This window comes from Zingiber officinale, chromosome 2B (assembly GCF_018446385.1).
Source record: "Zingiber officinale cultivar Zhangliang chromosome 2B, Zo_v1.1, whole genome shotgun sequence".
NCBI lineage: Eukaryota > Viridiplantae > Streptophyta > Magnoliopsida > Zingiberales > Zingiberaceae > Zingiber > Zingiber officinale.
In genome coordinates, this window is record NC_055989.1 from 2347359 (window position 1) to 2358902 (window position 11544).

Genomic DNA, 11544 nt, shown 5'->3' on the forward strand with positions numbered 1-11544 from the left:
AAAAATTATTTAAAAAATTATTAAGTCCTTATCCATGACTTTGCAGGACTAGGTTTCTTAAAAAATATCTTAAGCTCGTCAGCCAAGCTGTCAACGTATGACATCATATGATGGGCCTTATTTTTATTCTTCGCGGGCTTGGGCCCATTTTTTCCCCCTAAATCTCGCTCGACTGCCACCAACGACGTTGCAACGACGGCGGCCGATGGCGATAGGATCGGTCTCCTCTCTCTTCTTCCCAGATCTCCTCTCCGCCTCCCTTTTCATCTTCTCTCTGGTTCGTGTCCTGATCCTCGACTGCCCCCTCCTTTTCAATTCCCCTCTTCACGGTGTAGTTGTGATGGCAGGGGTTGATCTTGGCGCTCGGGTTCGCGGCGTTCTTGCTGGAGCACGTGCGAAGGATCAGTTGCGAGCACTCGTAAGCATCCTCCTCTTCCTCGAACTATTTTCCGTGTTTGTCGGTTTTCACCTATTCTATCTTATTTCGGTTTACCTTTTCGCAAGCCTCGAAAGAGCCTCTTCTTCAGACGTGTTCTTCGAAGATCCGAACTCACTGAACAAGGTATTATCCTCAGTTTTGGGGATTTTATTTTTTATCTCCTTGGCCATGGAAATGTTTAGGTAATTTATGAAAGTTAGATCATTGGAGATGAAGATTTTTCAGGGTTTTGTGAATGTGTTAGTTCACTTAACTTATCTATGACATTAAAATGAACTTCTTATTTCCCATTTTTTGTTATTCTTCAGCTCTAGTTTGTGCACAGCAAATTATATCTCTGTTAGCTTTGTTGGTAATGACCTCTGTAATGTAACATTATGCCTGGGATTTAATCTTGTATTCATCACTCGTAAGTTGCTCGGGTAATTTGCCTTCCTCCCTTTCTCCTCAAAAGGAAATTACAACTCCGCTAAATGTTTTATCATGTTCTTGTTAATTAGCAAGTAGAGTGTGGGTTGCTGTTCTTGTTGAGCTCGTTCGACAATGGCATATGATTATATCATTCTATGTGATGTATTTTTTGATTTATTTATGAACTTTGTGACCCATTCTTTGGGGCTTAGCTGACCAAGAAATTAAGTGGGGCATTGAATCCGCAGTTAGAACATAGGGTACCACTGCTATGTTTGATTGAATTACAGCAGAGTGGGGGCTTCTTAACCTTGAGAACTCTTTTGACCTTTTATATTGTCATCTGTCTTATAGCAGATACTACCTGAATCATATAAGACAACACCCTTACAATTGCATCATTCAAAATTAAAAATTTCTTATATTTACCATGTGAGTAATTTTATTTTAGCTTCATCATATTTGATCGATGCAAAATGCTGGAGCATTACTATAGAATGATAGTTCATACATAAATTATGAATATGCCAAAAATATTCTCATTAAATTGCACTATCTTACAATCCACACAATGTGATTCTATGAGCACCTGACCATTCCAATGTATGCTCCTAACAATCTCGGTTGCTGGTTGCATTGCATTGCATTTTTTATCACATTGTTTTAATTTTCTTTCTATCTTAATGTGGTGTCTGAATTTATTAAGTCTATGGTAGTACTTTGCTACAAAATGATAATTTAAGGATGGCATCACTTTGTCTATAGGTCATCATTTCTGCTATGTGTGCAGAAATAGCTCATGATTATTATGGTGATTAACTCATACTGATCACTACTTTTCCAGAAACTGAATATTGTTTCCATATATCAGGTCCCTTGCCCCTCCATATTTGATCAAGCCGAGAAACACATATCTCTAATTGTTCCTGCTTATAATGAGGAGCATAGACTTTCTGGTGCATTTGTTGAAACCATTAAGTAAGTGGATAATGTTTCCCTGTAACTACTGTTTTATTATCATGAAACAAACTTTTAGTTTGATTGGATGATGTATGTGCATGTGGGAAATAGAAAACAATATTGCCAGCAAACTACCTTTTTGGTTGATCATGTAAATAAAACTTATAATTCTCTATTGATTAGTATCTTGTCCATCCTTGATAATGTTGCTGTTTAAATTTTCCTGTAGCTATCTCCAAAAGCGTGCATCTTCAGACAAGTCCTTTTCTTATGAGGTATGTAACAAGAAGCAAAAGTGCTGCAGATAATTATTTGTTTGAAATTGAAGATTCATATGCTTATGGTGTGTGTGTGTGAAGCACTGTTACTCTCCCATATCAGTAATTTAAGTTAAACTAAAGTGGCTCATTGGTATCAGTGTTTGCCATATCAAACTTAGAGTTGTGGAATATTTTCAAGCAATTTCTTATCTATGTGGAAAACAGCTTTGATACAGATGTCCATGTCCAAAGAATACAACATCTTTTAAACTGCTTCGGCATCAAAAACTTATTCAGCAAGTCGAAAAGAGTTTGGAGAGCATAGTAATAACATTCGAACCTTGACTATTGCTATCCCAAGGCATAAAACTGTTAGTTCATGTCAGTGCTTTTTATGCCTCAGATATGTATTGACACCAGATACCTTTTAACTTTTATTAAGTGATTTTGTGTCAAAAAAATAAAGAAGCACACTAGTGCCTTTGCATCATAGCATCTGAGAACACACTTTATTAAAAGTGATTAGCAACAATAGATGTCCTTATAAAAAAAAGGTAGATATGCTACCTTAACGACCCTCTAGTGTCGGCCCCACGGATATGGAGGGAGGTAAATGCAGGTACACATGCGCTAGGCGTATGGGGAGGTAAACCCTAGATCATCAGTTCCTGAGAATTGACTCCTAACCATTAGGCTAGAAATGTCATACGCCCACCATCTGCACTACGCCTTGGGTCAATAGATGTCTTTATAGAGGTTGCTAAAGCAGCCCTAGCTAGGATGCTAAGCTCCTGAATAGTAAGGCACAAAGCATAGCACAACCAGCATGTAATTATGCTAAATTTTATTCCATGCTGATTTCTAACTTGCATTTTAGTTTCTTGTTGCTTTCTATTATTTCCTTTTAGTGGAAAGATAATATGGGGAAAGAAAGGGAGAGGGAAATGATCACAAAATCATACATGGATCATAGATCAATTCATGTATATTTACATTTTGCTTTCCTCTCCCTCACCTTCTCGTTTCTAGTTATCCATCCAAGTAAACTCACACTATATTTTCTGGAAAAGGATCATGATATTCCTCAATATTTATTGCTTCATGTGCTTCTACACAGGTAATAATTGTTGATGATGGGAGTACTGACCGAACATCAAAAGTAGCTTTTAGTTTTGTCCGAAAATATAAGATTGAAAATGTAAGGGTTATACTACTTGGAAAGAACCATGGAAAAGGAGAAGCTATTAGGAAAGTGAGTTATTCCCATCTCTTTTATTTTTCCTATTATTATCTCCATAAAATTTGATATGTCTAACTAAATTATATGATATTCTTCCCAAAGTGCACTCCATACCTTAATTCATTTTAAGAGATTGATGTCTTCTGATTGCTAATCCAATTGGTCTGCCATTTATGAAACTCTGATTAATTGGTGCTTCGCAATTACGTGAAGCATTGTTTAACAGGGAATGCTTCATTCACGTGGTGAACTACTCTTAATGCTCGATGCTGATGGAGCAACTAAAATAAATGACCTTGAAAAGCTGGAATCTCAGGTTTATCAAAGCATTGAATTCAGTGCATGCAATATTCTGTATCTTATTCTTGCCTCTAATCATCTTCAGAAAACTATGATAATCTAACTTCTAATTCAGATTCATGCTTTGGCTGATAAAGTGAAAGAACTGAACCCTAGCAATCAGAGTTTGAGATTATCTGAAATTGAAGTGGCTGCCTTTGGTTCTCGTGCTCATCTGGAGAAGCAGGCTCTTGCTACAGTTAGTTGCTTTTATTTTCCTTAACTTAGTCTTAACTTTATCTTTCTTTTCTAAGCTGACTCTTGCTTTGGTTATTATAGAGGAAGTGGTACAGAAATTTTCTCATGAAGGGTTTTCATCTAGTCGTTCTATTAACCGCTGGTCCTGGAATTCGCGATACACAGGTAGTCTTCTTATAGACATCATTACTCATTGCACTTGTCACAATAGTTTACAGCTTAAATTTTTACAAAACTGCTTGTGGATTACAGTGTGGCTTTAAAATGTTTACAAGAGCTGCTGGTAGGAGACTGTTCACAAATATGAGATTAAAAAGGTACTTTATTCATCAAAGGAAAGCTTCTCAACTGGCTGTCTTCTTCTGCTATTATAGGACATATGACCTTATATTCATAAAGTTGTCAGTGTCCAGGAACAGATTATATTCTTCTCTGGTATTACTAATCTAGACCAGCAGTATTCCATCGATGGTTAGCCTAATGTTACGGGTGAATTATAATGGATAGAGAAGTTTGTTAATCTCTTGATCTAGCTCAGACTGGGGAAGTTAGGCTTGGTTTTGGCTGAGCTAGAGAATTTTAGCAGACTCAGTGGATGAAAGAGATTGTTATTCTTCAAGAGGGAGGGGGAAAACAAACCAATGTTAGATGAAGGTCCTTTTTCTTTTCCTTTGACAGAAGTATTAACATTTGTCATTTATTTTTCAGGTGGTGCTTCGATGTAGAGTTAGTCTATCTCTGCAAACACATTGGCATTCCAATAATTGAGGTCTCTGTTAACTGGTCCGAAATCCCTGGATCAAAAGTGCGTTTGACGAGCATTCTTCACATGCTTTTCGAGCTCATGTTAATTAGACTTGGTTATGGCCTGGGCATCTGGAAAATCTACACATGAAGTTCATGTTAAAGGTGGAGCATATCCATCGTGTTGGGGTCACACAGATGTCTTGCTTTAATTTTAGAATTGCAGCATTTGGACTTTTACACTACATTTTTCTTTCATTTTGCTATTAACACCCTGTATTTTTGATGGCCTGCTACGTTACATGTCAAACAAGATGCCATTTTCACCTCACGTGATTTGCACTACGTGTCTGGTTCTCTCTGAAAACTATTAGAACAGTAAAAGGATATTTCGATGCCCTAAACTCCTGTGAATGTAAGATCATAAGAAGGATATAATTGTGATAGTTAAGATATGGGGTGTTGTCACATGAGGTCTTAAGGTCGAAATTCAGCGTAACCGAGCATAATCTTTCTCATGTCTTGGTCATTTGTACTAATAGCTAGTAGTCATCCGTGATTTACCTCCTCCATGTTAGTCTAGGGATGAGTTGGCGGGGGCGTTGGGGGCGAGCGAATCGTCTTTTTGTCACATAAGAAGGATCTAATTGGCCCTGGGACGGGTTGACGGTAACCTTGAGGACGAGCATATTCGTTTTTTACCATCATAAAGTAGATTTATTCGATATCCTCATATTGGTACGGTGATTAAGGCATAGGTGTTATTATATTTAGTTATGGGTTGAATCTCAATACTGCTAAACATATCTTCTTCTATGCCTTCACCATTGTATTAATAGTTAATAATTATTAATAATTTATCTTCTTTATATTGAAGTTATCATTGCATTAATAGTTAATAATTATCTATATTGAAGTTAGAGACGGATTGATCACCTTTTGCCCCTCAAAAAAAGATTCTATCACCTCTACAGATGGAACTTGTTAAACTCCCTCTCAAGAGCATGCCTAATACCTTTAGAGATCTCGTCCATGTACTTATCAATTTAAGTTCTTATTAAACTTCCTCTCAATAGCATGAGAAGATAATAAGAGTATCCTCTCACGACGATCTAATGACTAACACATAAAATATTATCATCATAAGGTCTAAAATTCAAATCTCAACAAAATCAAGATAAATATCTCTTTTATATGCTAATCACTACTCCAAAGACTAATAATTGTTCGTAATTTATCTCTTCCATGTTGATCCTAAAATGAATTGACGAAAACATTAAGAGCGAACGTATTCATCTTTTACCACCATAACAGGATAATAAAAGTATCACATAAGAAAATATCTATTATAAACAATCTTACCTTATTTTCTAAGAAATTATTTACTAAATTACACAATAACAATTTTACTCAAAGAAAACTACTAGAAAAAAAAGGAAAAAAATAAAAAGAGAGGAATTAAACACTACCATTGGCACCAGCACAGGAAAGCAAACTAGATTCAAGTTTGGATCTGCCTAAAAAGCACTAAGGCAAAACAAAAAGATCCAATAGAGCACCATTCTCTGTCTGCTAAAGTTTAAACTATCCCATCACAGCCAATCTATACGCAAATTTATGGGTATTACAATTTGCAGCCAACAAAATAGAGTGCACTGATCATGTAGTCATTCCCAATCAGCTGATCTTCTTGACAATGTCCTTGATTACATCTTCTATGTTGAGCTCCTTCATTAGTGTAAAGGGCCGCCGCATATCCTGCAATGAAACATATTAGGATGTGAAATGCCAGTTTACTATCAACAAATCGATAGATGACCCATAAATTGTACAATTAGATGAATTGAATCGATATGAGATGGAGTGCGAGTGATGTATAAGAATACCAGTAAAGATACAAAAGTTTGACAGCCTCCCTCACGTATCTCAAAGCATCCACGCCGTGGCTGTGAATATTGAATCAAGATGCCAATTAGCTATAAAACAGAATAGGTTTTGTGGGGTGAGGAGCACATGACTAACCATTCAGGCAATGTAGTTCCTAACAATGAAAAGTTACAAAATAAATGAGGCTAAACACCAAAAACAACAATCAAACTTTATCCCAACTTTATCCCACTAGATGAGATCGGTTATATGGATCCTTTTATATCATTAAACTCTATCTCCTACTATATCATTATCTATATTTAAATAAATTTTATTTTATTTTATTGTGATCCTCCTCTTCCTCCGTTGTTGTGTGTTTATCACATCACCTAACTGAAGCATTTATTGATTGTTACATGCATATATCATCTTAAACGTGTCTCTTAGAATTTTCCCTCAATAGATGTATTTTGAAGCGGGGACCACGCAACCACTCTCCCACTTGGAGAGATGGTAAACCAACGCGCCACCACAATGCAATGGCAGACCACGCAACCACTCTCCCACTTGGAGAGATGGTAAACCAACGCGCCACCACAATGCAATGGCAGCCATTGACCTAGGCCGCGAGCCTTCCTAATCGCCCATCGACCCCGTCCAGATAAGTTTCACCGTGTTGGATTAAAAAGTGTAAAGGATCACTAGTTTGTTCATTATCAAGTCATATTAGTGTTGACTAAATAGATTCACTACAGATCTTATCACTCAAGTACGAATAAAGTTCATGCTCATAAGATTTGGAAGCTTTCTGTGGCAACCTAACTTAACCTTCCAACATTTTTAACAGGAAAATGCTCATAAAAAATAATATCTTTCTCTTTTGGATTCAAAGCATGTTAAATATGAAAGAAATGGGTAAATGGTTTAGGATAACATGGAAATTAGAAAATGTAAAACAGATGTGGAATAACTCTTCGCCCATCTTATAGGTGGCACACACAGTCAAAACCCATTAAGAAACTATTTGAATGTCTAAATACAAAACTAGAAAGGTGTCAAGAAATTTAGTCAGAGAAGTTTCAATGAATTGATGAGGTATTTACACACGAGGAAATAACAGAAAAAACTAGGAACCAAGAGAAAATATTGTGGATATACAATATGGTAATCCAGTGTCATTTTAGTGATGCTTCAAGTGAGATTCTAACTCAAGCACTATAACATTATTGAATATCATTCTATTCAAACTTTGAGCATGTTCAAATTAATTTGCATTCGTAAGCATAAAAACAATACAAAATAATTTTTGAATAACTAATGATTTGAATGCCCTTCCTTTTGGCATAGTTAAGAAAGAACATAGCCTTTAATCGACACAATGAAATCAATATTGTTTTCAACACAAACCATTAGATATGCCACGCTCTGAAGCAGACTAACTTACTTTATCAGGGTTGATTGATACAATGATTCCAGGAACAGCATTTTCCAGTCCTTCCTTCACTTGCATGGCCCTCACCTTGAAAGAATTGCATTGCTTGCTGGAGGGAGTGATGAAAAAGTAGACATCACAAAAAGGTATTAATGTAGTTGAAATCAAGCTGCTAATGTCATTATAAGTGTGTCCCTTGATTGGTCTTTCGTACTATATATATATATATATATATATATATATATATATATATAGTTCATTTTAACCAATTTAGATTACAAATCCCAAATTACTCTATTTGGTAAATGTTGAATACTTATTTTGTAAACGAACTATATGCACAATACATACATATGCTATAAGTGCTTGTTTGTGTGCGTATATAATGATTATTAATTTCATGTATTTTGTGTTATGATTGAACAATATTGTCTTTGATGTATTCGTAAATGTACTTCATTGTATGTGTTAAACCTTTTTATCAGTATATAATCTTCTAATACTCACAAATATGCCGCATATGCATATGCATATGCGTTATGCAGTGGGTTGCCGACATACACTTTTTAAAACCTTGTATCATAACACAAATTATCTTTCATAGTAAATGAATATAATAACACAGAAAAAAAGGAAAACATGTATAAAAACCTAAGACTAGCTAAGTGAGAGGAAAGTGCATTGTTGAGAAAACAAGAAATATAAAGTACATTGTTTATTTGTTTGAGATCTAAAATTGCTCAATTGCATCCATTTAGACAGTTCATTTTAAAATAAATGTCTTCAATTCTCATCAATTGGGATTACAATTATTTCCTTGTAAATAGTAAAATTCTTCCTATTCGATCTTGTCTGTTAACTCTAAACCTTCATCACAATGCCCTAACCTTTTGCTACATTTTGTCCATGCTTTTCCGAACAATCCAATAGGGGTATCAAAGGATCATGCATAGGCCCACCCCGCTATAGTCAAAGCCAAAATGGCCTAGTTGATTTCAACAAACTATGTGCAAGTCAACACGACCGAGTTCAACTGTGTTATGCCGGAGCCAACACAAGAAAGGTAGGTTCCTGACCTAGACCTTGCCCGACCAAGCTAGGATCCTAACAAAGCTTGTGCCAAGCAAGGCTCAAGGCGACCTAACATCTAACACCTCTACTATCTAACACATTCAATCATACAATCTGATAACTCGTATCACAATCTTATATAAAAAAACTTCTTTTTAACCTAATGGATCACGACAATATCTAGGGTGATAATTTAAGTCAATCAGCCATAGACCGGCACATTCACTGTAGCCCATTTCTCCTTCATTTCTCTCCAACCAACAGCTGATTTCCTCGTAGGTTTTTCATCATTCAAATAAAAAATCTATGTTTTTTTCGTCTTTTGAAACAAAGCATGTATAATCTCCTATTTGACTTTTCCTCAGATTTTAGGTTTTCCTAGAAGTACACAAAAACCCTAATTGATAGTTCGACGTTATCGTTCTTTTACTTTCCCTTTCTCGAAGAAAATCCAGGCTCAAACAACAGAAATAATTCACCATTACCCACTTTTTCCCCCCTTACCGGAAATCATCTTCTTTGCAATGTTAAGGAGAATCACTCACCAGGCCTCGACGATGATGGTCTTCGAGGATACAGCGGCGGCTTTATCCTTAGACGCCGGGGAAGCGGGCGCCTCTTCAGCATCGGAAATCTCTATCACCGTCACGTCCTTGACCTTCTTGCCACCTCTCGCCCTCTTCGCCTCCCCGTTGGAGGATTTCTTGGACTTCTTAGGGGGAGGAGGATCCGGCCGCTTCCCGGCGGTGGCGCTCCTCGTCTTCCGCAGCGAGAGAGCCGGCGTCGTAGCCGCGGCTCTCGTCTTCCTCTTCGGTGCCATCGCTTCTCACTCCCCGGCCTCCTCTGTCGCCCTTTTGCCCTGCCTTTACTTCGGCTCCCCTGCCACACTGCCCCTGGCGTGGTTCACGAAGCGTGTGAAATAGCCCAAATTTCCCGCCATTTTATGTTGGGCCATGAAAAATAAGCCAATTCTCTTTAAATAATTATTATTACATTTAAATATCTAATTTTATGAAATAATTATTATAATTTAATTAAGATAAAAGATTTTAAAAAATCAAATATCTTAAATTTTATCATCAAATTCTTTTAATAATGACGATAAGGACTTAATTAAAAATCTAGAGTTTCCTTTAATCCCACATCTTAGAATTGATAACACTGTATTTTTAACTAAAATCAAGTATGATATTAAATTATTTTTTATAAGAGAGAACCCATTATAGTAGTATTTGTTTATCAATATTAGAAAATTTTTTATTAATCAATCAAGGTTTTAAAGGCGTATTATTTAAAATTTTTCTTATTAATCAATTAGAAATCTAGAGTTTCCTTTAATCCCACACCTTAGAATGGGTAACACTGCGAGTAAAGAAGTTTCTATAAATATCTTAGGCCGACGATATTAGAAAGTATATTTTTTTGGATTTTTTAGCTAAAATCAAGTATGATATTAAATTATTTTTTATAAGAGAATGTTAGTATTTGTTTATCAATTTATTCCTAATGTATTATTAGGAATTTTTTTATTAATCAATCAAAGTTTTAAAGACGCATTATTGAGAATTTTTCTTATTAATCAATTAGAAATCTAGAATTTCCTTTAATCCCACAATAACACAATGAGTAAAGAAGTTTTTATAAATATCTTAAACTGATGATATTAGAAAATATATTTTTTTTTGAGTTTTTTAGCTAAAATCAAAATATGATATTAAATTATTTTTTATAAGAGAGAGTCTATTATAATATTTGTTTATCAATTTATTCCTAATGTATTATTAGAATCTTTTGAATTTTTTTATTAATCAATCAAGGTTTTAAATACATATTATTGAAAATTTTTCTTATTAATCAATTAGAAATTTAGAGTTAGAAATCTAGAGTTTCCTTTAATCCCACATCTTAGAATTGGTAATATTGAGCAAGCTTCTATAAATATCTTAGGCCAAAGATATTAGAAAATATATATTTTTTTGGATTTTTTAGTTAAAATCAAGTATGATATTAAATTATTTTTTATAAGAAAGAGTCCGTTATAGTAGTATTTGTTCTTATCAATTTAATATGAAGTATTAAATTAATTTTTTATGAAAAAAAACTGTTACCCCTAGAAGTCTATAAAATTATAAAAATATTAGAATTTTACCCCCACTAAAAAAAATAAAAGTAGGATATTACTCAAAAATTAAAACTATTTTTATAAGACAATTCTTGTTCTCTCATATCTTTCCCTGCACAATCTATTCTATAGAAAAAATGAATATTGCCTAACGTAAAATTGAACGTTAACAACATTCTCAAACAAATAAACCGTTGTCAAAGGTCCATCCTGGTAGGATGTGATGCAGTTTACACTTTTTTAAAAAATAAAAATCACCTAGCAAAACTTCTTATCAAATAATTTCCAATATCCTCATCTCCATCTTCGTAATTGTTGTTGCCTTCACATCAAATTTCTAAGCCATGCTAGCCAAATCAATAGCATTCCAAATATTAATTTTTTCAGGATTTGATGCTTCAATCTCAAGGCCCTGCAAGATGCTAGAATAAAAACTACAATATAACCATTGCAACAAAT

General features: G+C 34.9%; 2 protein-coding genes and 1 non-coding gene across 4 annotated transcripts; 1 reads left to right on the forward strand and 2 right to left on the reverse strand.

Annotated features, from left to right (window-relative positions):
• The first annotated feature begins 165 nt into the window (after positions 1–165).
• Positions 166–8017, forward strand: LOC122045056 (dolichyl-phosphate beta-glucosyltransferase-like). 2 transcript variants are annotated; one of them, XM_042605110.1, is made up of 11 exons: positions 166–277; positions 348–418; positions 505–562; positions 1722–1828; positions 2040–2085; positions 3188–3322; positions 3537–3626; positions 3726–3848; positions 3929–4012; positions 4100–4164; positions 7913–8017. In XM_042605110.1, exons 1-11 carry the CDS (start codon positions 206–208, stop codon positions 7920–7922), a joined length of 861 nt encoding a protein of 286 aa, XP_042461044.1. In that variant the 5' UTR covers positions 166–205; the 3' UTR covers positions 7923–8017. The 2 variants fall into 2 exon arrangements, with proteins under 2 accessions (XP_042461044.1, XP_042461043.1); XM_042605109.1 differs by lacking the exon at positions 7913–8017 and adding an exon at positions 4556–4922.
• Positions 6063–9873, reverse strand: LOC122045058 (selenoprotein H-like). The gene is made up of 4 exons (XM_042605111.1): positions 9509–9873; positions 7905–8001; positions 6478–6537; positions 6063–6349 (listed from the first exon to the last, which is right to left on the reverse strand). The coding sequence occupies exons 1-4, from the start codon at positions 9781–9783 to the stop codon at positions 6269–6271; spliced, it is 513 nt and encodes a 170-aa protein (XP_042461045.1). The 5' UTR covers positions 9784–9873; the 3' UTR covers positions 6063–6268.
• LOC122050034 lies at positions 6963–7129 on the reverse strand. The gene has a single exon (XR_006131254.1). It is a non-coding gene; the product is annotated as a U1 spliceosomal RNA (small nuclear RNA).
• Positions 9874–11544: the final 1671 nt, after the last annotated feature.